The sequence below is a fragment of the Orbicella franksi genome, chromosome 5 (genome assembly GCF_964199315.1).
Source record: "Orbicella franksi chromosome 5, jaOrbFran1.1, whole genome shotgun sequence".
In the NCBI taxonomy this organism is placed as follows: domain Eukaryota; kingdom Metazoa; phylum Cnidaria; class Anthozoa; order Scleractinia; family Merulinidae; genus Orbicella; species Orbicella franksi.
In genome coordinates, this window is record NC_138149.1 from 30,084,872 (window position 1) to 30,112,148 (window position 27,277).

Here is a 27,277-nt window from a genome sequence, read left to right on the forward strand (position 1 = left end):
CGGCGTTTTCAAATTTCTCGGGTTTAAACAGTGTTTTCGTTTGAAGAGCGCCGGTTTTCGTGGCAAATTATTGTGGACGGAAGACCTAACCACAGAAATAAAGCTGCGTTTTCAAATTTCTCTGGCGTAGTGTGGACGAGGCCTCAGTATAGTTGTTTATCAAGTATTACAAATCAAACCTGAAGGTCAAATTTGCTAAAATTACGCACTGGTTGGTAAACACGCACTGAGTATCAGCTAAGATCGAAATCTCCGGTAATATCACAAATTGTTCTTGCGGACGGACTGGTTGGTGGTTTCCACTGGAATGCTAGCAGCCTCATACCAAGAGTCTTCGTTCCCCTTGACCAGCGTTCGGGAAACTAGCGACCCTGGAGAGATCCGCTTTGAAGTCCGAAATGTCGCACTTGTGTTTGAATTGTGCCCAGCTCATAAACACGTGGCTCAATTAAGTAACTTGTGGTTTTCTTTAGCATGAGAGGGCACCTGTGTTTTTCTGCTATTGCTTCATGCGCAGAAACAACCAAGACCTAAAAAAACTGGATGCTTTCGCACGCTAGTTTTCTTCCAATCATTTTCATTGTTTCAGATATTTTTCTCTGTGGATACTCTAGGCAACTTGTTCATTCTATATTCTTCGCCATCGGCATACCTACATTGGTTACATGAGCTGAAAGTCTGTTCCTCTCTTTTTGCTTAACTTTTTCTGAAACCCCTCGACAAAGGAAAATAACCCTCGTTTCCTCGTTGCGTTGTTGCAACTTAAAATGGAAATATCGCCTAGACTTTGCATTTCACGGAATCTTTACATCGGAAACTTCCATCGAAATTGTCTTCAACGTGTCCTTGTACATCCTTACAAGCAGAACCTGAAAATGCCATTTTGTAACAAAACTTAAAACTCGTTTCTGGTTATCCCATTTGATAAAGAGAGAATGATTAATGTTTTCATTAAGACAGTATTGCCTTGATTTTCCTATACTTCCAATGTTCACTTTTCACCCACATTTACTGCCAACTATTTCTTGGTGAACCAGAAACAAAAATGGAAAATGTTTAAAACACATGACGTCGTCGACCCTTGTGAAATGTAAAAGCATGACCGTTTCAATTGTCATACCTTCTTATCCAAATGTTACTTTGTTTCTTTGGTACGTTATTAGTGAGCACTGAACTACTGCTCGTACTCTAAACATGAAAATCAACCACAATATTCCCTAAACCAGATAATATTAAACATAATCCAAAAAATATTTTAATTTATTTGTTCAGTTCACGAGTTTGCTCACAGAGCACTTTGATTTTCTGTGAGAAGCATACAGTGTAAGTTGGTTGTATGTGATGTGTAGATTGTAATGCGTAGGTACGTACTCCGTAGACTGCTTTGTAACTGTAGTGTAAGTTTAATTATACTTATTGTATTTTAGGAGGTAAATAAAAGAAAACCTAAGCCGTGGAAAATGACGAGTTTCCTCATTAGGTTTAGGTTGCTCTGCCCATATTGCTCTGTGGTTTATTTACAGATAGTAGAATTTTCTCAGGTTAGCAAACACTGCGACAGGTAGAGATTTATGGCGTTTGAAGATAAATCTCTGTTAAAATTGGCAACGCATTGTGTGAACTTAAAGTATTTAGCAACTTTTTGAATTGCGTCCTCTCCTAAAATTTCGCTATGTCATAACGAGAGAACCAATGCAAGCTCGGCTTGCCCTTGTAAAGTGCTTTGACCAACTTACAGTTCCCACAACTGTCTCTGGTTGGCAAACACTCTTTCTGGTAGAGACTTAATAGCATTTGAAGACAAGTATCTATAACAATATTTATAAACCATGAAAAATTTTTGCGTAACATATTAATACCTGACGTAACGCAGGGAATCAAAAACACAATTTCGCTATACCATTACGAGGGAACCAGTGCAATGTAAAGGACAACAAACAAACTAACTAACCCTAAGCCCGTTGTAGTGTTTTTCGTTTATTCGTTGGCGTCGTTTAATAGTTGTAGTCATATTTTGCTTCCTTGTTAGTTCTTTATTACTATGTTATTATTTCTTTTATTTTATTGCTTTGGCGAAGATTTCAAAAAATGTCAATGTAGGCCAAAGCTGTAAGTTAGTGTCCTGTAAGTAGCATACAGTGTAAGTTGGTTGTATTTAGTGTGTAGATTGCAATGCGTAGGTACGTACTCCGTAGACTGCTTTGCAACTGTAGTGCACGTTTAATTGTACTTGTTGTATTTTTGGAGTAAATAATAGGAAACCTGCTCCATAGAAAATGACCAGTTTCCTGATTAGGTTAAGGTTACCCTGCCCATATTGCTCTGTGTTTTATTTACAGAAAGTACAATTTTCTTAGGTTACCAAACAATCCGAAATGTATTTTTTATATTGTATTTTTTATTTTTTATTGCTCTGCGTTTTACTTACAGAAGGTACAAATCTCTCAGGTTAGCAAACATTCCGACAGAGAGAGATTTTATGGCGTTTGAAGACAAATCTCTGTTAAAATTGGCAACGCATTGTGTGAACTTACAGTAATTTAACAACTTTTTGAGTTGCGCCCTCAGTGCTATATCATAACTAGAGAACCAATGCAAGCTCGGCTTGCCAGTATAAAGTGCTTCGACCAACTTACAGTTCCCACAACTTTCTCTGGTTGGCAAACACTCTTTCTGGTAGAGACGTAATAGCATTTGAATACAAGTATCTATAACAATATTTATAAACCATGAAAATCTTCGCGTAACATATTAATACGTAACACAGGGAATCAAAAAAAAAGTTTCGCTATACCATTACGAGAGAACCAGTGCAATGTAAAGAACAACAAAGAAACAAACTAACTAACCCTAAGCTCGTTGTAGCGTTTTTAGTTTATTCGTTGGCATCGTTTAGTTCTAGTCATATTTTGCTTTCTTGTTAGCACTTTACTACTTATGTTATCATTTCTTTTACTTTATTGTTTTAGCGAAGTATAAAAAAAAAATGTCAATGTAAGCCAAAGCTGTAATTTAGTGTCCTTTTTTCTGTGAGTAGCATACAGTGTAAGTTGGTTGTATTTAATGTGTAGATTGTAATGCGTAAGTATGTACTCCGTAGACTGCTTTGGAAATCTTAGTGTAAGTTTAATTGTACTTGTTGTGTTTAATTTTTGAGTAAATAAAAAAAACCTTAGCCATAGAAAATGACCAGTTTCCTCATTACGTTTAGGCTACCCTGCCCATATTGCTCTGAGGTTTACTTACAGAATGCGCAATTTTCGCAGGTTAGCAAACACTCTGACAGGTAGAACCTTTATAGCGTTTGAAGACAAATCTCTGTTAAAATTGGCAACGCATTGTGTGAACTTTAAGTAACAAGACGCCTAAAGGTGATTCCGTGGGATGCTTTAAATTGGCTAGTGAGTGCAGCATTGGAATGAATTGTGAAGTTACAGTAAAGTGCCACACGATTAATCAGTTAGATCAGCCATAGAAATCACTGTAGAAAGTCTTGAAGAAACGGTCACCGTGTTTATAGTGGAAAATAGGGTAGGCGGAAAATTACTGTGCGAAATGAGCCTCCTTTCCCGGCTCCTATTTCTTCTTTCCGGGTGATCTACAAGATGGATCGAGAGTGTGCATGGTGTTTAACTGAAATAATATTGCAGCGTGGAATATGGAATTTGTTTTCTGTTTGTTTGTTTGTTTGTTTGTTTTTTCTTTTCTTTTCTTTTCTTTTCTAATGAGGCCACATCACTTACGTTGAGAACTGCCAGAAAATCTTGAGACATAAATGGTGACGCAACGTTTTAATTATTTGAAGACTATAATATTGTGAAGGGCCGTATTGCCGTCGATGAGCGTAACGAATCTACTAAAACATTAACAGGCCAAAGTACTAATTGTCTGTTATATAATTAGAAGCTCTTTTGTGTGAGAGAAGAACTGAAGCACATTGACAAAAGTATTGATTGTCATTTGCCGTGTTTTCACGAGAGAGGTTGACTACGGTTACTGCTTATCGAGGTTTCGTAATTAAACCGCAGTTATTAGAGAAGGTGTTTACACGGAACTAATTAATTAAAGTAGGCCGCATACAACGGACGGTTTGAGGTTTTCTCGGAAAGCAAGTGCTGCCGTGTTGTACAGAAACTATTTCTGACTTTACTATAATGCCGAACGCGGGTCGTTGTCAATTTGCAGGCAGTGATGTCGAGCCAAACTCTCCATAAATGTAAAGCTTTTTTGATCAATAGTGGAAAGAAATTTATGATATCTCGCTGAGCCTCCTCCCGCAAAAAACCTGAAACGGCATCTGCCACGGAGCCCGGGCTACGTAGGTGTTTACCGGTACTTCTTCTTATTCGGGGCCGCTTTAAATTCTAACATTCGCTTTTCTGCTCCATAGACCTCAGTTATGATTTTTTTTCCCCTTTCTTTGCGGAAGGTCCTTTTCTAGTTGCGCCTGCATGTACACTTCTCGACTAAGCTACTGAGCTTCTAACAGAAAGGAAACGCTTACGGCACTTGACGATGATCGGGAAACAGTAGTCCGGGATTTCTTTGTCGAAACATGAGTTAATTTAGCTTTTTTTGCCCGTTGATTTTAAACCTAATTATATTTGAAGGAATCTTTGTCTATTGTTCTCTTCTTTACGCGCTGAACGCGTGAACACTTGCTGCCAAGATGTCGCGACAACGTCTGCTTTTCCTCGGTTACCGTCGGTTACTGAGCGTCGACAATGAAAAGGAACCCCGAGCAAACCTTACCGTGGCCTGCCACAGGCATACCACGGAATTAACAACTTTTTGAATCGCGTCCTCTCCTAAAATTTCGCTATATCATAACGAGAGAACCAATGCAAGCTCGGCTTGCCAGTATAAAGTGCTTCGACCAACTTACAGTTCCCACAACTTTCTCTGGTTGGCAAATACTCTTTCTGGTAGAGACGTAATAGCATTTGAAGACAAGTACCTATAACAACATTTATAAACCATAAACATTTTCGCGTAGCATATTAATACTAAAGGTGAAATAAAACTGCATATAGATTTTTGTTCAAACTTTGTCCAATGAATATTTATCATATGAGAACTTTAATTATAAAGTAAAAGGGGGGGGGTGCCCATGCTCGTTAAGGAGCAGTGAGGCGTTGAAAATGTCCCATTTTAGGGTTATTTAATGCTTATTACAAGAACGCATTCCAAGTTATTGTAAACTCTTTGTGAGCCAAGGCTCATAAAAACACGCCTCAAACTACAATCAATACTTGTGTCGGACACAAATAAACTGTCTAAGTTTGATTTTGACAGACAGCTGAATCCTTGTTAAAATATTGCAACCAAATTGCTTGCAACGGCTATCAAACTGCAAAATAGAAAAGACTACAGTGCAGCTGCTATTTTCCTGATTTATTCAATTTTCAACAATATAAATCAGATCAGTCTTTTCTCACGCAAAGCTAATGATTAGTTGATTAAAATGACTGGAAAAAATTTGGGGTGCCCGAGCTCGTTACTGAGCTATAGTCATTTTTCAACTGAATGTGCGCGTGCACGAACGCGCGCTAATGACGCCATAAATTATGCGCAGTAAACATGCGCAATGCAATACTGAGGAATGACCTTAACACAGGTAATCAAAATATGTCAATAATGCAGAAACCAAACAGGAACAGAGACCAACGGTGCGCGGTATGGATCAAGTTTCGTGACCATGTCCAATAAAAAATGGGCTTTTGTAGACACCGTTCGTAAGTTGTTGATTATCTTTAGTTGTCGGCACGTTTATATCTTTTCCTTTTCCTCAGCCGACACGTCTCGACTTTTTTTTTCTCCTGTTTATTTTCTTGAAATATTTGCTCAGTCAGCCGCACATCATTTGAATTTGGACGCGCTAAACATCAAAAGGCCATTTCTTTTCCTGGTTGGCAAGCACTGTAACATGTAGAGAGTTAACGGCGTTCGAATGTCGGAGGTTTGTTTTCCCTGCCACTCACGTTTTACCTCTATAATTTACCATCTTAATTTCTTCGTGTACATTCGCGTACACATCGGACGTGGCGGGAACCAAAGTCCCTCTCCCTCTTGAGTGCAGTGAGGTTGTTAAGTTATACTTGCAACGATTCAAACTTTAACCAATATTCATGGGTGGTCGAAGTATTCTTCGTGGATTATGAACCCCTAAGATGGATCGTTCATAATTTAGTTTCGGTGAATTTTTTTTTCGAGACATTGCGCAAAAGAATAAAATTAATTTGTTGTGAAGTAGAAATATTTTTCCTTCAGGTTTGCCGGACAGTCTTATTGTGACTTTTTTTTCGCTTTAGGAGATTAAACTCATATTAAGAAAAAAATACTAAGAATTGATTGAAGAGATAAACTAAACATATTCAAACCAGGTTCGGTGGACTTTTGTGTCCCTCACTAACTTTGAAGGTTTATATCTATTACTTTATTTATACATGCGAGATTTGAACTGCTGTTTGCCTTGTTTCAGTTACAGATAACTTAGATTCGCTAGATTTGCGAACACTCCATCAGATAGAGATACAATAGTGTTAGAATGCATGTCTCTGAAAATGTACAATTGCAGACGCCCATCACCTGGAGCCTTCATCTCCCATATAAACCCTATCAGACAACCTTTGCGCGTATCTTTTTATTCTTAGAAACCCGCGGGGGTTTTTGATTCGCGCGCACTATTCGAACGGCCAATCAGAACAAAGTTATCGTCTTACGTCACGCGCTAGTTTCGACATAGTTTCGCGCTAGTTTCGGATAATTCATCCAGTAAAGGCAGTGAAAGCCCAGATTATGACGAGATCTCTTCATCAGAATTAAGCACATCTTGTGAAAGTATCAGTGTAAAAATGGGGTTGACTAGCCTACACGACTTTTACGGTTCGTGACATTTGTGCATTTGCCGTTCTCTGTTCGGTCACTCGACCTTTTATGTCGCTTCACTCGTGTTTATGAGGGGCACTTCATGTTGTGTTATAAGGAGGAATTTTAAGTAGAGTTGAACCGTTAGATCGTGGTATGGCAAATTTTTATAGGTCATAGGTCTGCTTGATTTCCACTGTTATCTGCATGTCGCTTCGTCGAGTTTGACACCTCTGTAATTTGCCATGAGTTTATGCATTGTTTTGGTTCATTTCTATTACAAGCTATGTTTTTAAGTGAGTGTCCAAATATTTGCTTTCAAAGGACAAAATACGAAATTTACCGTGAACATGTTGCTTACTTGCATTCGCTATTGTGACGCCCGGTCCGGCTGTGATCAGAACTGTTTGCAAGTACAGTAGTAGATTCTTATCACGGATATCATATTTGTCCTCGTAGGTACGTTTTTCTTCGGAGACGCCGTAGCTTTACTTCGAGAAAGCTATACGCTTGTCTAGAAACATTTTAATGTTTTTATCTGATCGATCTTATGTTTCTCGAGCTCGATGTATAGGTTTATTCCTCCTTTGGTCGTTCTGGCACCACGATTCAAATGTGGTTGTTTACGCGCAAGTCTGTCGACTGTTTTGCGTGTTTTAATTGCCATTGTTCGGCTTAGTTCTGGCAAGACCATGGTTTCGATCCTCCATGTGGATCTCATCAGTTGCCAGTATTTCAAAATACTCTGTACGTCTGAAGTTGCTAACGCAACTCGTACATCTGTGAGAATGCAAGGCATTCTGCGGTTTGGCACCGGCAGGTATATTTTGCAGGGCGCAGGTTGCAGGTTGAAATTTAATTATAACTGGAAAACCGCTGGCACAAAAAATAATTAATAACCGATATAACCGTCAGGGGTTCTTACATAAAGTAGTTCGCCTCTTTCACATAGTGAACACACGATCGATCCGCGATAAGTACTTATCGATCGACACGCTGAGACGAGTGAAATCTCTTCAAAGCCATCTGAATGGCCGCTCCCCAGATGTTTCCATCGATTCCAGATTTGGCTCGGGTCTTCCTATAGGACTCCACGTGCGAATTTTTATTTTAGCTTGCCATTTATGTATGCAAATTAGGACTATTTAAACGCTACAGTTTCCTAGCGCGCCAATCTTTTCAACGTTTTCTATAGCTTCAAGTTAATATTGTTGCGGAATCAATACTCTACCTAGCTTCACCGTCATCGCTACAGTCAGGAAACATTTGTAAGTCTTTATATTCTGTCCTGTATTTTTCTTATCGCTCGGCTCTTCTTCACATGTATTTTTGTTTAGTTTTCTAGTCGAACCTAGCTCGATCTTTCAATACTCAACGGGCTCCTCGAGTCTCTTAAACAGAGCGTGAGTTCGAAATCTCTAGGCGTAGCGTCAACAAGAACTGTAAGCTACACGTCCCTTAACAACAGAAGATTGCCATCACAAATGAAGCAAATAAATAAAGAAATGAAATAATATAAGATTTTAACCGACGGAATATATTAGCACAAGCTCAGTGTGCTTTCATTTTGGTACTCACAGGGAAGAAACCAAATTTAGCAGATATTTCGGCTGATATTTCAGATGTTTCTTCAAAAACAATAATTTATTGCAGGCTTAAAATCATAGGAATATACTCATCGCTTCGGCGGGTTTGGCACTTGGGTGGAAGCCACCTTTCTGAGCGATTGTATACAGCGTCATGTAACAGTCACGGTAAGTCTACCATCTGTACGTTTCTTTTAAGTGCCAGCGGTTTACCAACCTGCAACCTGCAACCTGCGCCCTGCAAAATATACCTGCCGGCTTGGCACAAACTTCTCAAGGGTACCCGACTTCACAACCACGTGCTCGTAGATGGGACATTGAAGATTCCACTTTCCATCGACATAAACGATCAAACCAACAGGCTGAAATGGCCCTGTTTGCGAGCATATGTATACACATTCGAAGGGTATAAAACAAGCACACGTTCAGGAAAATGAGCGGAACGCTCGGTCTCCGCAAGTGGTGAATGTCTGGTCGTTAGATTTAATATTTCGCAGCTGAAACCCGTAACAGAAAGTTCAGAATGCCACTTTTTGAGTAAATCAACCTCAGCTAACATGGATTTTGTTTTCCCCTGTAGCTTTCCTCTTAAGATTTCCTTTACGTGAAACCTCACTGCATGATCATCATCGTCGAGTTTCTCACTAAAATGTGAGCTAGACGAACTGCCACGGTCTGAGTTACCACTTTCACCCGAACTCGCATCGTCGTCTGCTAGAGCGAAATCTAATGTTCGGCAGAAAACTCCATACGGTAATTTCTTTTAGACAACTTACATGACTAAAGCGCCTCGAAAACAAATGGACAATCACTGCGAAAGGAGCAAAAAAAAAAAAACAACGACAAAGCTGGTAAAACAGCTTCACCACGAAGCTTCACCGCGAGGGATAATTCTGGACTCGACCGCTCGAAGTCAATCAAGTTGTTTATTAACAAGCAATAAGTTAGAAACCAGGATCTCTCGGCTGTAAATACGGCTTCTGGACCGAATTAAACAGGAATATGGGAGTAGGAAAAAAGACGAGACTTGCCACTTCGGCCCCCATGTTTTTTTTGTTTTTTTTTCGAAGGTATATGCGGACGTCAGTGAAAACAATATGCTTTCGGGAATTTGAGCTCGCCTGGGGTGAAGACTGTTCTAAAAATAAGAAGATACGCGCAAAGGTTGACTCAAGGATATATGGGAGATGGAGGCTCCTGGTGATGGGCTCCTGACAATTGTGACTATTTTGATGTCACGGTCCTCAAAATGTCTTTGTACCACTGCATTTATTGCGTTAAAAACTCAAACGGAAACATTACCAGCATGTTTGGCAATCGCAGCACCAGCACCAACTGGTCTAAAGTCTTGTAAAACAAAATAATTCAAACTTACAGATTCCATAGTTCTGTGAGGTTGAAAAATATTCCAGCGGAAAGATGTGTCAAGTTGCTCGATGAAATTTTACTGAAAACAAAGAGCGCTTTCTAAAAAAATCTAGAAATAACATTTACTCTACTTCAGCGTCAAACAATTAGGCCTGATGGCGAAGTTTCCGTTTCGCCTGTGACTTAAAACAAATAATAATAGTTATAGGGCGAGATAGTGGCACAAGAGCAGAATTTGCCTGCCGTGATTTCGAAGTTATTTAACAAAGTGAATTATTTGATTTTGATCGTTTTCTGTATCACAGAAAAAAAAAAGAGTTTTGGACGTCATAATATACACGTGAAAACAAAACCATGCGCTTTTTATAAAGAGGAAACCTCCGTTTGTTGCCCATTCCCAAAAAAGCCAGCGGGTCAAGAAAGACAAAACAAGGGCAAAAATTCCTCACGAGGTATACTTACATGCTTGTAGTAGTCGTAGGCACGCATGTAGCAATATCTTCGAGTGATGTTATATTACGGCATGTTAGGATGCCCCACGTAACCGAACATTTAACATCACAATCTAAACGTGAAAAAATTGAGGTAACATTAGTTTGGGATGAGCATAGTAAATTTTACCACAAAGAAAAACAAAATGATAGGAGGTTAGGGTAATTTTTGTTGTTGTTGTTGTTATTATTATTATTATTATCATTGCTAATGTCATTGTCATTGTTATTGCTGTTGAGAGTAGATATCAGACAAACGATATCTTGCCCTGTCACTGTAATAGCTGTAACGCTGTCCCTTTTTTTTAAATTTTATTTTGCAATACACTTAAATTACTTCCAATACAACATGGACATTACTTACAAGCTATAGTTACATATAATACAATATAAACACTACCTATAATGCTACCGCTGCTAACAAATATTATAATATAGATAGGACCTTGCGCGCACTCTGATTGGTCAAAAACCCATGTTTTATTTAAGCAACAGAGCACTCTTTCTATGGGTTTACTGGCGTAATAAACCACGCGGGATATTGGGAGAACACGAGAAAAGCTTGTAAATCAAGAGCCGTTAGCCGTTAGGCTTTTGTGAAATAACTATGGAAAAAGTCTGTCAATGAGAGGAAAACTAGTTATTGTACTTTCGTGATCAAGTTGCTTATTCTCAGCAAATTCATGAGAAGGACGCGACAAACCAATCACAGCCACTGAAAGAATGAAAGCACAGACTCAGCACCGGACACAAAATCCGCGGAGCAAAGAGATGAAAACATTTCATGCTAAGAGAGTTTTAGTAAAGGCAAAGGAAAAGGTTATCGGTGAAAGGCAAAAAGTATATCAATTAACTCAAAAGTATTCTGACGGGGAAATGCAGTGATTCGTAGGTGGAATCGGTCATCACGAAAGTAAAAGACTACGAAAAGTTTGCAAGTAGTCCAAACTTCATACGCTTGGCGAAGTGATTCAACGCAGTGTTTAACGATAACTTTCCAAAGTTTTCCAAATGAAATAAAGGTAAGTTAAAGAAACGCCGCTTCCGAAATTTATTCAGAATTTGTTTACTTATGCTGAAGGCTATGAAGTCCGTGTTTCTCTGTATTTTGCTAAATGAAAACTATTGCTTGAAAGCTAAGCTTATGGAAACCAAATTGTTACATTTGCTATCGCTCGAGGTCCGAATTATCTAGTTCCCTCGTAGAGCTGCCATAGATCGGGAACCGTGGTTTACCGGTACAGTAGAACATAGGTTTAGCAGCTCTATTGACCAATCAAAGCGTGCGTAGTATCTCAGTTATTTTATAACGGAGGTTATAATATAGATAGGACCCTGCGCACGCTCTGATTGGTGCAGAGTATAAAACATGGAAAAGTGTGTTTTATTGTTTTTTGCCACATTACCTCTATATCATAGAGCAAATGAAGAAGCCTGAGCCGTGTATTACACTGTGATAAAACACTCTGAACATTTGAGAACACTCGAGAAATATAGAAAACACTCGCCTGCGGCTCGTGTTTTCTACATTTCCCTCGTGTTCTCCAATGCCCGTCGTGTTTTATCACTGTGTAAAACACGGCTTAGGCTTCTATATTTGTTAACTAACATTACTTACAAAACTTATTACTTAACAATTACAGATTTTACAACTACAGTTACATTGTACAGACATGTAAACTGATCGGTACTTAAAAGCATATTACGGTAAAGTGATTTTAACTACAAAAGCTAAAGAAAAAAACGAGACAAAAAAAAAAATAAAATAAAATTATACGGTGTAAGCGTTAACATAAACACTTTTTACATCGTTTACATAGTTACCAAAAACAAAGAAGAGACGTCATCAATGCATGCTAAATAACATGTTGAAAGGATTCAGTTGGAAAGCGGTAATAGACTTGTTTTTAAATGCTATTTTTTTTGTTCTGTTTTGTATGTTTAATTGTTCTTTTACAAGACTGAGAAGACTGTCGAAAGAGAGCTTTTCTTCTGTAGGTAGCTGCAGTATGTAGGAAATTTTGCAATAAGAAATGCATGGTTTAAAGAATATCTGTATTCTTATTTGTCGAAAATGCCGTATAAAATCGTACTATTTTACAGGTACACAAATATGGCTGAGAATACCGCAGTTAACGGCTAGTGAGCGTAATCTGGCTTGTTAAGAGAAGCAGTGAGAGATGGAGAACGGAGGGTTATTAATTCTTATTTTTCATCGCCCCTTTGGGGCTCAAAAAATGCGGTCTAAGTCGCAATTTACCCGCTCGTATTACACTCGGTTAAACCATTGAATAAGGTCTACTTAATTATTCCCTAGCAGCATTAAGTAGATACGAAAGTTACATAACGAAACCTGGGTTGTCAGCTTGCTCATTTGAAGTGAGGGTCCTGTCCACGTTCCACAGTAATAGTAATAGCGAGAAAATAATGTTCATGGTGCAAAATAACTGTCTGTCCAATTCCTCTGTGCTGTTAAGTCACCTCTCCTGCGTATAAAGATATAATGACAATGCAATAGATACCTCTTAATAACCGAGTTCTCGGTCCGTACTGTAAGTTACGGACCGAGATTTTTCCCCTTCGATTTATATGGCCCGCGCGCTTCGCGCTTGGGTCAAAAATAGAAGAGGAAAAACGAGGATCGATCCGTAACTTACAGTACGGACCGAGAAGAAGGGGTTAGTAAGATATTTATTATATCTCTACTGTGTGTCGGACGAGTTCGGGAACGATTTCTGTTCACGCGGAACGGCTTATTTCTGACGCACGTCGAAAGAAAAAGGAGTCAATTTGAAATCGTTGCTAAGTCGTTAGCCCGTTTTAATACACAGTTCAAAGTAAAAGAAAGGTTTAAACTTTTGCTTGCTATCAAAGTCAAGAACAGTTGGCGATAAATCACGAAAATACTTGGCAATAAAAACAGCTTTAAAGTTTAGTGGGTCGCACAGTAGAATACGGCCCACTAAACTGAACAATTACATTGCACGTAGTAACTGAGTGACATAATAAAGAGCAGTAACTGGACTTGACAACCACCAGTTTAACTTAGGGAAAACGACGGATCCGAGAAAGCGTTTCAAGCGAGTTAATTTTATGACAAACCAGTCAGTCTTTGTATAACGCCCGTACCAGGCATTTTTTCATGGTGTCATTTGCTTGTTTGATCAGTGATACTGCGGAGGTTTCTCTATGGCATGATGAGAAGCAATGGAAAGCAAACAAAACGAGAACGAAGCAAGCGGTGATCCAAGGCTGAAAAATGTACCAATTCGTGAAAGCAAGGTAAGAGAAAGTTGAACGCTTTCAACAACTGAGGAGCAATCGATTTATGGTCTGTGATTCAATTACACCCCTAAGCAAGACAACGGGCATCATGCACCGACTCATTGGAAGTCGAATGATTTCAAGAACTTTCGAATCAACTGGATATCAATAGTAGGTTAAATCTGCATACGGGCCAATGAATCTAGCTGCTTGTTGTCGGTAATTTCGCATTTCACGTTCGTCATGCGATTTTCTCCACTGATCAAATGACTAAACAAAACCCGATTTTTTGGTTTCGTTGCGAAAGTTGTCAGATAGCTCAGTTTGTATGTTTCTATGTGCAACACCGTACCACTCGTTCGATTTAATCATGCCTTCTTCCCAAAATCACAGCAAAGTATTGCATCTTGACAACTGACAGAAGGGGCAGCTAATATTAATTTGTATTGCACTTATTAATCAAATAAGGCAAAGCCAAACGAGATCAAGGACAATACCTTTTACATTGCTTGAAAGATTTCAAATATCCAGCGTCGTCTTGAATTAGATGCCGTCCGAGTTACTGGACAAACCCGGCCGTTCTTGTTCAGGTCAGCAACGTTATATTAGAAGCCTTTATCGACTTTATCGTGATTGGTCTGGATAATGCTAGGCAATCTGTTGAGTGTTTATTGGTCGACAGAATCATCTGGTGCACGTTAACCACAATATGTAGTGATAAAAAACTGTAATGGCACAAATATTATCAGCGCATGGCTTTATTAGTAAAAACTAGGTGCCGTAGTGACTGGCAGAAACCGTCCATTCTGCAAATGTTCATATAATATGTTCAATTAATTCGGTTTCTGAATAGCCCTGCTTTAGTTTTTCTTCAAGGAAATTAGAATCACCGGATATGATTAGGGATTTCAGCAGATCGTTAGGCTACAATTTCTCAAACACATTAGTAATTCATCACGTTTAAAACCTTGATGTTTGGATAACTTATCTTAATTAGCACAGATTTATACGACTTTTTTTACCTTTTTTTCTCAGTTTAGTTTTGATTGGGAAGATTTATCGAGTACTCGAGACAGTCTTTCAGCCCATTTCCAAACACCTTGAAGTTTACCGGAAAAAAAAGTGTTTAAGGTGATTAAAAATGTAGTAAAACACTGTCGATCGTGTTTGATATATTACCTCAAAGCACCCTTTTTTGTCGTAATATCAGTTGAATTCTGAGGATCGACACCGACGATAGCAGAACTCTCAGTAAGTTTCTAAATTAAGGGTTTCCTGTGAACGAATAAAACTCATACAAGGCATCGTTTTCAATTGTGTCATTTACTTATTTTATTAATACTGAAGTTATTTATACGACGTGTAGAAGAAATACAATACATGCCAGTATAATAAAAGAAAGAAGTAAGCGGTGATGCAACGCTGAGAAACGTTGAAATGCGCTGAAACTTTTAAGGAAAGTAAGATAATCATAAGCTAAGGGCTTGAGTCGCTTCCTTATTGCCAATAAGGCGGAGCTCGATCAATTCGTTGCCACCGTTTCCACGCCGATACCGTAGCCCGCTGACCCACTATCGCTTGGAAATCTAATTCACCTTAGACTATCCATTTGCAAACGTACCTAGACCTTTCGCAAGCCATGCCTTCATCCTTAAAATAGAAATCCGGAATTAAAGCTTGTGGCTTTCTTGCTTGATCTAAGTTCCAAACTTTAATTTGACATGGTTGGTGTCGGTCATGATTATCAAAACATATTGAGCAAACTCCTGTGGCATTGTTCCCGTATGCGCTAATAGCAGAGTTATTGGGTCTCTTTTTTTGTAAAAATAGCAATGACAAAATATTTAGTCCCCTAATCATTGAGTCTGGCGTCTGAGTTATTGTATACTCTCGTGAACTAATCTGTTGCTTAATTCTACAGCAGAAGCTGTTATTTTCCTAGAATGGCGATCAACGGAAAACAAGAAAATAGCTAATATATGCATAGTTTTGATAGCTTTTTTGTTAAAAGAGCTTATTTAAAAGCACATCTGTTCGAGAAATCTTAAAGTTTCAAGTTCCACCCATTCAACCATTCTTTCTTCTCGAAATCACAACCTACTGCAAGTTACCAAGTGTCAACAGAGAGCAAATATTTCTAGTTACACGTCGGTGATAACACAGGGAACAGCCAAAGCAGATCAAGGACAATACACCTTTTATATTGCCTCATCATGAAAGATTTGAAATATCCAACGTCGTCTTGAATTAGATACCGTCGGAGTTAGTGGGTAAGGCAAGCAAACTAAAAAAAAAAATCAATTCAAGCTTCACAGTTTCTGTTCAGGTTATCAACGTTCTGTTAAAAGCATTTAACATCATTGGCTATGAGAACCAAACCCCATTAACAATCTGTTGAGAATGAATTGGTTTCAATGACAGAGTCATCTGGTACGCTTGCACAATATGATATAAAATCCAATTATACAAGCCTCACCAGGGTGCAGCTTGATTAATATAGGTTAGAGCCCCGAAGTGACACTGTCCATGCTACAAATCTATTACTTCTCAAACTCATTAATACATCATGACGTTGACGTTACCAAGTGTCAGAAAGGACAGCTAATGATTCTAGTTACACGTGATAACACAGGAAACAGCCAAAGCACCTTTGATATTGCCTGGAAGATTTGAAATGTCCTGCGTCACCGCCTGAGTTAGTGGCTAAGGCAAGCAAATTTAAAAAAATCAATTCAAACCTCACAGTTTCTGTTTAGGTCATCAACGTTCTGTTAAAAGCTTTTATTATGCATTAGCTTTAAGCACAAACCCCAGCTAACAATCTGTCGAGTATTAATTAGTCTTAATGACAGAGTCATCTGCTACGCTTTAACCACACTGGTGATTCAAAACCTAATCGATACAAACCTCACCAGTGTGCAGCTTGATTAATACAGTAGAACTCCGCCTTACGGTCACCTCGTTATTACGGCGACTTTTTTTTGTCCCGGCGAAACGCATATACAGTTTCCCATAGGAAAACCCCGTTAATGCGGCCACCCGGTTAATACGGCCAACGGCCACATTTTGAAATCCCAGTAATTTGTCCGTTTTCTCCGTAGTTTTATTTTCGATTGGGAAGATATATCAAACACTGAACACAATATTTGACCACATTTCCAAACACCTCACCTTCTCAGTATTTGGTCGCGTTTGATCTATTACTTCTTAAACAAAAGTGGTTTCCTGTTCAGTTTCTAAAAAGTTCTGTTTTAGTGTTTCGCCGTAAGAATCGTCAAAAGCTAATTCAGGAATCTTATAGTCAACAGTTTTGTCACGTTTACAAGTCGTTAGGAAAGAAATTTCTCAAATCAATAATTCGTCACGTTGAATTTGAAACCTTGGCGGTGTTTGGATATCTGACCTTAATTAGCACAGATTTTCAGGGGTTTTTTTCGTTTTCTTCTCTAAGTTTTAGTTTTGACTGAGAAGTTATATCAAACAAGAAAGTCTTTCAACATAACTTCTCAAACTCATTGATAATTCATCGAATTAAAGCAAAGAAAATCACGACCGTGGAGGAGGTTTGGATACCCAGTGTTAATTAGCATAGATCTTGACGATTTTACTTCACCGTTTACTCCTTAGTTTTTGCTTCGATTGGGAAGATACATCAAACACTCGAGACAGTGTCTCAAGTAGGCTATCCAAACACCTTGAACTTCGTCAAAAATACTTCGCAGCGCGTCGTATTTCTCGGTGTTTGGATATCCCGATGAAACACTGTCTTTCGTGTTTGATATATCACTTCAAATTGAAATCGCCCTAATTTGTCGTAATACCAGTTGAACTGTGAGGACATCGACAATAGCAGAAATCTCATCAAACTTTTACAGGTCACAGCTTAGGCTCCACATTACGCTGGAGAAATTAGACAACGCGACCTTCACCGGTTATTTGTATTTGTATTTGAGGAAAAAAAATCACCTGATTATCGTGACGTTTTCAAAATGTTTTCCGCCTACACTTAAACGCAAAGCCGGCGCGTTTTCAAATTCCTCCGGCTTGAAGGGTATTTTCGAAATGCTCCGTTTTTGTGACGGATTAGTGTGGACGGTAGGTCTAACCGTAGAAATAAAGTTTTCAAATTTCAATTTTTTCAAATTTTTGCGGCCTGGTGTGGACGAGGCCTTATAATTGTAGGTTACATATGAATCTGAGTCCAAGCAAGATTGATCTCGTGACAATATCCTTTTAAATTTTGCCCAGTTAATAAAAATGGAATTGGAAATTAAAGATTTTGGCGGCCAGTCTAATAAAGTGGCTCGACAAGACACAATCAGTACATTGGGGCATCGAGATGTTTTAGGAGCAAACCATGCAAGGAACTTGCAATGTTCACAGACACGCCCGCCGCCACCCCTCCTCCACCCCCTTAGAAGATTTTGAGGCAAAACCTGCATCCAAAAAGATGGAAGGGTACATGCAGTTTAGTGCCAAGGTAACTCATATGTAACGCAGGGTTAGCGTGTATTTCAGTCTGCAAATTCACAGTTTTCGCTAGTGACGAATGGTCAGCGTGTCCACATATTTCTCTGTCAAAACAGTTACTGACAAAATATTTTTTGACTATATTGCGCTTCTAAAGTTGCAGCCTATCACCAATGGTAATCCGGAGGCATCTTTTAAATACTTTTGGCTAAAGCAGCAGGAAAATAGTGGTCGCGGAGTGGTTTATAGCTAACCCCCTGATTTGAGAGACTGCCTTAAAAAATATTACTAAAGGGTCTTGTGCTTTGATTTGAGTCCATTGCGTCCACTAATTAGGTATAAATATCCTGATATTTATTACAATTTGTCTTTTCTTTTTGTAAGAGCTAGGATACAAAGGAACAGACCACTCTGTAAACTTGAAATATCCTGTGGAACTCTGCTTCATTCCTTGGAAGAAAACCAGAGAGAGAATATTTCTGTCTTTCTGTCAGTTTGAGGTGAGAAGGTGAATATACACAGTATTACTTCAAGGAAAATAGTCGGTGACTCGTCACGAAATCTCTCCTTCCATCATTACGTGGCGATTGCGTGACAGGACCAAAGATGGTCTCCTTAGGAGGCTACAAAGAGCAGTGATCTTACCAATCTTACGTTGAATTTCTCTTGTTAAAATACTGTTAAAACAGACTGACTATTCAGTCCTTTAATTCCTTTGATTTTCCTGTTCAAATCATAAAGCTGTATTCGAGAAGATTGTGGCGAATGTCTTGGTGTTAGGAGTAGAAGGTGCGTGTCCGAAGAAGAGGTGTGGGGAAAGGTACATTTTCCAGGTTTTGATCGTCAGGATTTTGAAGACAACAGCTTGATGATTAATCAGGCTCTGTTAACAAGTCTATCAAGGAAAGAGATCAGTTTTTATTTTCTTCTTTGTAGCACTTGTTCAGTGATCTTGACAAGGGCATCCCTCTCAGGTGATGGAGACAACTTGTTTATTTGCTTCACTGCTTCCTTGACATACTGGCTTGCCAATGTATACGATCGAGCTATACCATCACTCTGTAAACAACGAATTTATATTTTGTTCTATATTCAACATGCTTCTCTCGTATTTGTAGACCACGTGTAGTCCCTCTTTCGCTTAGTCCGTCGTGCGTGACGCGAAAGAAAACCGCGAGAAAAAAAAAAATGGCCGCGCGTTTTATTTACGGTCTCGCGCGACGGACTAAGCGAAAGAGGGAATACACGTAGTCTATCGTATCTGCTAATTAAAAGTTAACATATGAAGAGTCCTGTTTCGAGTTAATTATGTCCGCTGAATAAAGACTAATCTGTATGGTACTAATCTCAATCTGAGGTAAACTACTCACAAATACCTCTAGTAAAGTGCTGAAGCGTAAAATGAAACAATCCACAGAGCTGCAGACATTTCATGTTCTCGCTGGCGTTTGCCAATACTTTACTTCAGACTCACTGTACAGACGCGTCCTTGGTCTAATTTTTTCAGCTCGTAACTGGAGCTTGTATTGAGTTAACAATTTTGCCAGCCTGAACTTTTTTCTGCGAGCATAGACCAGAAAAACAAAATCACAATCCATGTACATGAATAGATATGTATATGTACGTGTGCACCGAGGAAGGAGACAGCAAAAACTTAAATGAAAGAACACTAGACCTTATGGACAGCTTGGCGTGCTTCCTCTACATCATTAGGTCCTTTAAATCTACGCATAATAAGGGCATTTAGGTCAGGGAACTGCAAAAAAGATAGGATATTATAACCGTTAATGCTACTTCTCAAACTCATTAATAATTCATTAAGATTAAACAAGGGAAATCATGACCGTGACGGTGTTTCAATATCTGATCTTAATTAGCATGGATTTTAACGATTTTATTTCTCCGTTTTCTCCTTAGTTTTAGTCTCGATTGAGAAGATATACCAAACACTGAAGACAGCGTTTGACCACATTTCCAAACACCTCGAAGTTCGTCAAAAATACTCCGCAGCGCGTCGTGTTTTTAACGCTCTTCTCGGTGTTTGGAAATGTGGTCAAACACGGTCTTTCGTGTTTGACATATTACATGACATCATGTAGTGTGTGTTTAAAAGACAGAGTCCACGCTCAGAATATATGCAAAATAATCAATTATAACATAGCCCGCGCGCTAGTCCTATCTAATTCCTATTAAGCCATCGTGAACGAAATCTCTATCTGTCTAGCCGTCGCCTCGTGCAACTCTTTCATGCTCTCCAAACCTCCCGCGTGCATCCATAACTCGATATACGCACGCTAAGCATGTTCCTCGTTCTGTAACGGTGAGGTTGAAGTACCAAAGTAAGCTTGTCCCACGTAAAAACTCCAGGGCTGGCGTTTTGACCTACAGTCCAAGATGTGTGTGCACATACCTGTGTGTATTGAACTTATATTTAACTTTCTCGACCTCATTATGGGCGCGTTCCTCTGCGATTTTCTGGATCAGGAATAGTGTACTGATCCAGATCCAGATCACCCCAAAGAAACGCACCCTTATTAATCATCAAGTTTAAACAAAGAAAATCATGACCGAGACGGTGTTTGGATATCTGATCTTAATTACCCGGCTAATCAGCATACAGATTTCTACGATTTTATCTCTCCGTTTTCCCCTTAGTTTTAGTTTCGATTGAGAAGATATATCAAACACTCAAGACAAGGTCATGTTTGACCACATTTCCGAACACCCCGATGTTCGTCAAAAATACTCCGCTGCGCATCGCATTTTCAACTCACTTCTCCGCAGTGTTTAGAAATGTGGTCAAACACGGTCTTTCCTGTTTGATTTATTATTCCATCATCATCACCACCATCACCTGCTCACAAGCAAACAAAACAGGTGCCGTCGCCAGTCCAAGTCTTAGATCTGCAGCTGTTGGCTTTCCCATCTCTCCATCACTGGCAACAAAGTCCAGAATATCATCCACTACCTAAATCACCACCAAAGACATCATAGAAAATGATGTGTTATCCTTTAAGGGTTCCATATGAAATGAGGATGGTCAACATGCGAAAAGTCCAATGAAATTTATTTCTACAGAAAATCACACAATGCACAACCTCAATTACAATTCGTGACGTTACTTCCGATTCCGGGTTTCGATTGGCAGGTGCAAAGCTTCATGACGTCACTTCCTGTCAACGAATTTCCGGTTATGATGTAATTACTCCCTGGGGTGCTGTTTTCAAAGTTTTCAACATTGCTTTGGGAACTTTCAAAGCACCAAGAGCATCCACTGAACATTGAACTGTACAAGAAGGCTGTGCCTTTTTCTTACAATATATTCACATGTAACAAAATTGCGACTAGGACAATAAATGGTATCATCGCTGTGCTTTTTACTCATACAAGACTTGCTTATTTTGTATGACAGTAATGAACATATAAAATAAATTTGTTAAGATAATAACAACAAGAGTGCTACAGTACATACCTGAAATGCCATTCCAATATTTCTGCCATATTGAAAAGCTATCTCCTGTACTGTAGGGCTACAGTTGCCAAACACAGCAACCTGAAAAACAACCATACATGTTAAAGCACTTTAACGTGTATTTAAAAATACACTTATAATAGCTTTATGGAATTAGTGATGGAAAGTGTCCCTATGCACCACTTAGTCAGCTGGTACAATTCTGCAATGCTGTGCCGCAAGTTGTACAGTGAGACATCCAGAACAAAGGAATTCACACCAGTCAAGCTTGAATTTCCTTTTTTTTTTTGGAGTTGTGCCCCCGCCCAACTTGCACCTCAGCATAAACAGTTTTGTAATATATGACCAGGTCGAGAAAAGAGGCTATTTGGTGATTTTCTATGAAGCTACAGTGTACGTAAACATGGCTGTGTTGTATTACAATTGAATTTTGTTATTTGCATCATAGAAATAGAAAATGATCCCTCAGTGTTAGCCTGATGGAAACATGCAAGAAACCCTGGAAAATTACATGAACACCTGAACTTCCCAAAGCTTCTTAGATGTTTACATCAACCCACAGAAACAAAAACTGAGGCTTCCTCTATGGCTGATAGTATGATGTGCTGTAAGGTATCCCACAGATAATATCTTTCAAATGGTATACAATGTGTGGTTCTTGGGTCTAAGGTTACTGTTTTACAAAACATGTGGTTTTCCCCATGGGAGTGAAAGGGTTAAGCTTTGACCATGGATGTAGTTATTACACATTAATCTATAATACTGGCCGCCATTATTACGTGAACTGGATAGTCAGCTTTGCTGGACTTAAAAGTACTAGAGGAAATGACAATAATGACAAACTTACTGCCTTACAGCAGCAAGCTATCAAACTTGCAGTCTTCTTGTACGTCTTCTCTAAGTAGTGATTAAACCTCTCGTCTGGATGTTCTTTAGAACCTAGTTGCATAAATTCACCTGAATAAAAGCAAGGTGTGAAAAACATATTTTATAAATTAGTAAAATTACATGTAGATCTATGTATTTATGCTGATCTGCAACCAAGAAACAATCATCACAAGTTCTTCTGTTCAGGCTTAGTAATTTTTGAGCTTTTTTGTAAATATATACTGAGATATTCATATTTACACTCTACAAGTTTCTTAGCTTGTATTTAATGTTAGGAGGGCAGCTGGTTTATTTAGTGATTTTATGCTATTTTTATGCTTCCCTTGATAAATTAAGACCTTACAATTAAAACAGTTTTGCAATAACTACAATGCACAAGTCATGCATTCTATTTTTGTCAGGTTTACAAAATGTTCACCTCTTACATTGATTGACAACAGCTTGACAAAATTTTCAATAGCATGAGGTTATGAACTATTGGGTGGCAATTCAAGGAATCTTGAGACATGTACCATTCTATATCTAACCTTGAGTTGTGACTGATTACCATTGATAGCATGCCCTACAGAAGTTGCACCTTGATAAGCACTAGTAAACCTTTCAGACTCTAAGATCAGAGTCAGTCCATCAACGATGCAACTTATTCCTATTTGTTATTTACTTAAAATTCACCTTTTACTAGGTCATCTACAACTTTGGCTAATAACTCTACCACTTCACTGTTTCCAAGCTTTGCCAAAGCCTGGGAAGCACAGGAAAGGATGTAGTCTCCAGCCAAAACTGACATTTTTTCTCCGAACATTTTGTTCACAGAGACTTTGCCACGTCTTGTATCCGCACCATCAATAACATCATCATGTACCAAGCTAGCAGTGTGAATCATTTCTGATACCATAACTACAATTTCTTGAGATGGAAGGATTGTCCTGAAGAAGAAAAAGAAGGGAGACTCAAGCAAGCAGCCCAGCCAAAAAAAATAAATTGGTGTATGACAGGAAACTGTTCACGGAACAGACAAAATGTTGGAAGATGGCGGGCAGAGTACAGTATCTTGTGTTGGATTATCACCCCTTCCAGGGGGAGTAGCAATATTAATAAAAAAAAAATTATACCAGTAGAAAAGTTTATCCCAGCTCTCCTAACCCTTACACATGATGTACTTGTCCATTTGTGCATACATAATCAGAAATTGAATGATTTGATTTGGTGGCACCCTCCTTCCAATAAAAATCAGCTTCCAATAACTGCCTCCATAGTGAAAGTGACATTCAAGGCTCTGACATCAGTCTGACTGATTATACAAACAAATTATGAAATCTGCTTTGTCAGCTGAACATACACTGTACCAATGCCCCTAGGACTACCAGAATGTTGACTTACTGTCTATAGTTCATTTCTTAAGTTTAACTATCTGTTGTTTTATATACATTTAAAAATATTGTTAGTATCACTTACATATACAGATGTACAGATGTATATGATCAAAAAGAAATGACCACCCTGTACCTACTGTAATATGATCATGTGTACTAAAGGCATCCGCGTACAAGTGTGGATCGATACCCTCAATCGACCCCCGATCGACTCTCCATCGACACCTCGGTTGACACTTGATCAACACCACATCGATATCTCGGTCAACAGTCAATCAACAGTCAACTAATTTTAGATTGATGCATATAAGTTGGCCGACACTCGGCCGACTATTGACCGTCTCTTGATCAAGTGTCAATCGAGTATCGACCGAGTATTGATCGGGATGTCGATCGAGTACCGATCAAGATGATGATTGATGATTAAGGGTATTGATCAAAGGCATCGATTGACAGTCGATCGCGGATGCCATTAGTACATATGATCCCTGTAATAAGTGTCCCCTCTCCACTAACAGGAGTTTCAGGAGGGAAAATGGTTGTCACAGCCGGGTAAAACTTTTTGAACTTAACTTCTCTATATGAAAACCTTTCCTCTATGGTCAATCCAGGCAGGAAGAAAATCATCCTTACAGCTGGTCAATTTGCCCAGTGACCAGCCTTTAATGAAACCCCTGCAATAAATGTCCCCTCTTGAGCAACCAAAAGTACGTTTAGTGCCTCGGGCACAAACTTGAATCACAGGACTACACAGTTAACTGCCTCTAGTTCCCATATGCATGTGCCTGATAATAACACTAACCTGGTGTCAGATACATGTAAGTTGCATGCCCCTGCTGCCAGAAGTACAATCATTGGTCTGATGTACTTTCCTTGACCATCAAAGTAATAATGGCTTACCTCTCTAAGAGGTGTTATGGATGAGTTGAGTTCCTGCCAGACCAAAAAAATAATTACAACTTCCTTACTTTTCATAAATTAACATCTTGAAATCTGATCTTCTGGTATCTTTCTACTGTGGAGCCAGACTTTCAGCCAGGAATCAAACTAACCTTCTGGAGGAAGGAGAGGGTGGGGAGTTTAGAGATATCACCCCTGACCATTTAAAGTGTATTTTCTGCATTTGTAAACATGATTTGCTTGAATTTTTCCCAATGTACTGATAACAACCCTCAAGCCAGCAACAAGTTAGATGTACAATTTATTATGTGGGAAAGAAATTAAAACACTCTTGTTTTTCAAAACAGTGAATGTCCACAGCACGATAAATGCCCATTCTGCTAAACTATGTAGTGAGTGCTCTCTTAAAACTTCTTTACTTTCTTTCCTTTGATGCAAAATAAACTTTGGTTTACCTTCTTTATTGTTTCACACAGATGAGAAAGATGTGGTCTTGTTAATGTCTTTGGGTCAGTTTGTGTTTTCTCAATATGTGAACTACCTGAACAATATCTCCTAAAAGGGAAGCAAGAAAAATAATTCAGCCACTTGCATACGGCAAAGACGTACATCGAAAAAAAAAATGTAGAAAGCCCACAGCCTCCTAGAAAATGGGAGAGAGAGGTCGGCAGCCTCAAAGTGATATGGGTTGTCCAAAACAGCTGGCAGCTGGTGAAACCAGTGCCTCAGGATCATGGCAAGCTACTCTGTAGGTGTATGTTTATAGTCTATAGATTTTCTTGCACAACCCTTATTCCATCAAGCGAATATAATGCAAAACAAGCTACACTTTGCTTGACAACCCCACGTATATATGTACACACGGGTCAGCCGTACTTCAAGTCTGAGGTAACAACCTGGGACAGTTACGTAATTCATCCGGACACACACTGTACCGTGAAAATGCCGCCACTGAAAGCAAATAAACACTGATTCATATAATCCTCCCACTCAAGAAAATACACCTACCTACAGCAATACCAAAATAAACTCCGGTTCCACAGTCGCGGAAAATTGTGTGCGTTTCTTGGTGCTACGATAGATAACAGTCTAAATTCAAAACGATCGTGAAGAGACGCCGGCAAGCGATTATACGAAAATACATCATTGCTGAAAGAATTGTTGTTGGATGCATGACGTCTGCAGACTACTACAAATTTCTTAACACCTTGGATGAGATTCCGGAGAGCGACATGTTTACAGGGTGACAAACGTCCAAACGGACACGCTGCTCCCGCCATATTGGATTCACATTATCTCGTTCCCAGGATCTCTGTTACACGAAATATTGACGGAACCGACGAAACCTGAGTTCTAGTTTTTCCACTGACCACAAGGAACGAAGATTTTTGTGACAGGCATCCTGGGATTTGTTTGATGTTTTTGGCGTCGCGTCGCTCTTTTGTTTTGATTGTTTGTGTTGTGTTTTTCCCAACGGTCGCTTGTTTTACAGTTCTCAGTTGTGCGCAGCTAATATTGGGTAAGTTTTTAATCGTCCATCGTTATTCTGCGCTCAAAAGTGCTAGAGATCTCCTCGATTACTTCTTTTTTTGATTTATTTTGTTCGCGTGACATTTTCGCGCCTCTAATGCCCCTCTGGGGTGTTCTCCCTTATCAACTCTGTTGTGAAATTGACATGACTGAAATTTGCACGCTTAAAAATAATGCATCCACAAACGCAAATTCAACCATGTTGCTCCCAGATGAAAGCTTCTAAAATTTATCTAATCGTTTCAGGATTTTCTGGTAGAGTGCATAAAGAAGAAGACCTGTGATCAGAATGCCAGACGTCGAGGCAGCAGCGAGCTCAGCAAAAAAGCGTGGTCGAACCGCCAAATCGCCCGCTCCGGCCGCCGTTAGCGAACAATCTGGCGAACCTGTCGTTAAAAGAGGCAGGGGTCGACCCAAGGGCTCGAAATCGACGAAAAAGAAAGAGGCAGCTCCTAAACCCACAGGACCAAAGCGACCTCGCGGACGCCCTAAGGGTTCAGTGAAAAAGAAGCCAGAAACGAATGACAAATCAGCCACTCCAAAGAAGAGCGCGAAGAAACCAAGCGAATGATGGAAGTTTCTCCGTTTCACTCCGAACGATTACAGCCGTTGTATCAGAGAAGACAAGACATGAAAACTGTTACTTGATATATCTATATACACCAACTTTGCATATGGTATTTTCCATGCTGGATACACACGTACTTAATCTAAGATGTAACTCGAAACCAACCAGCTATATGCGCTTTCGGAGATTGTATCTGAACACTAGCTAGCGTCCCGCTGTTATACAAACTGTGCGATAGTTTATTTCAATATGTAGTGGATGGTGTACTTGCATGAAAATATTTTTGGAAGTCAGCACTGTTTTGCATTACACTCATTCTTTTAATGTTTTGTTTTTAACTGTTATTTTGGTGGGCGACAGAACACAGAAACAATATCAAATTTTAAAATGAAGGTTCTAGAATTAACCATTTTCTTTTAAAGATAGTAATAAATAGCACATAGAGACCCTGTCTATTAATATTATTTTTATACTTGCTTGGAAAACTGACAGTTCTTCAT

At 39.1% G+C, this 27,277-nt stretch overlaps 1 protein-coding gene across 2 annotated transcripts in view; it reads right to left on the bottom strand.

The window, feature by feature from the left end:
• LOC145488107 (all trans-polyprenyl-diphosphate synthase PDSS1-like) overlaps window positions 1-26,193 on the bottom strand; it is a 62,372-nt gene extending 36,179 nt beyond the window's left edge. Inside the window, exons 1-9 of one of the 2 annotated variants that reach the window (XM_081466892.1) lie at window positions 25,688-26,193; window positions 25,135-25,234; window positions 24,582-24,712; window positions 23,079-23,332; window positions 22,366-22,475; window positions 21,519-21,599; window positions 20,901-21,014; window positions 19,722-19,802; window positions 18,388-19,105 (exon numbers count right to left, since the gene is read on the bottom strand). In XM_081466892.1, the coding sequence (XP_081323018.1) occupies window positions 18,965-19,105; window positions 19,722-19,802; window positions 20,901-21,014; window positions 21,519-21,599; window positions 22,366-22,475; window positions 23,079-23,332; window positions 24,582-24,712; window positions 25,135-25,234; window positions 25,688-25,959 (1,284 nt within the window). In that variant the 5' untranslated portion in view covers window positions 25,960-26,193 and the 3' untranslated portion in view covers window positions 18,388-18,964. Of the gene's footprint in view, window positions 1-18,387; window positions 19,106-19,169; window positions 19,803-20,900; window positions 21,015-21,518; window positions 21,600-22,365; window positions 22,476-23,078; window positions 23,333-24,581; window positions 24,713-25,134; window positions 25,235-25,687 lie in introns of those variants that run through there. The other variant, XR_014049477.1, reaches the window with a different exon arrangement.
• Window positions 26,194-27,277: the final 1,084 nt, after the last annotated feature.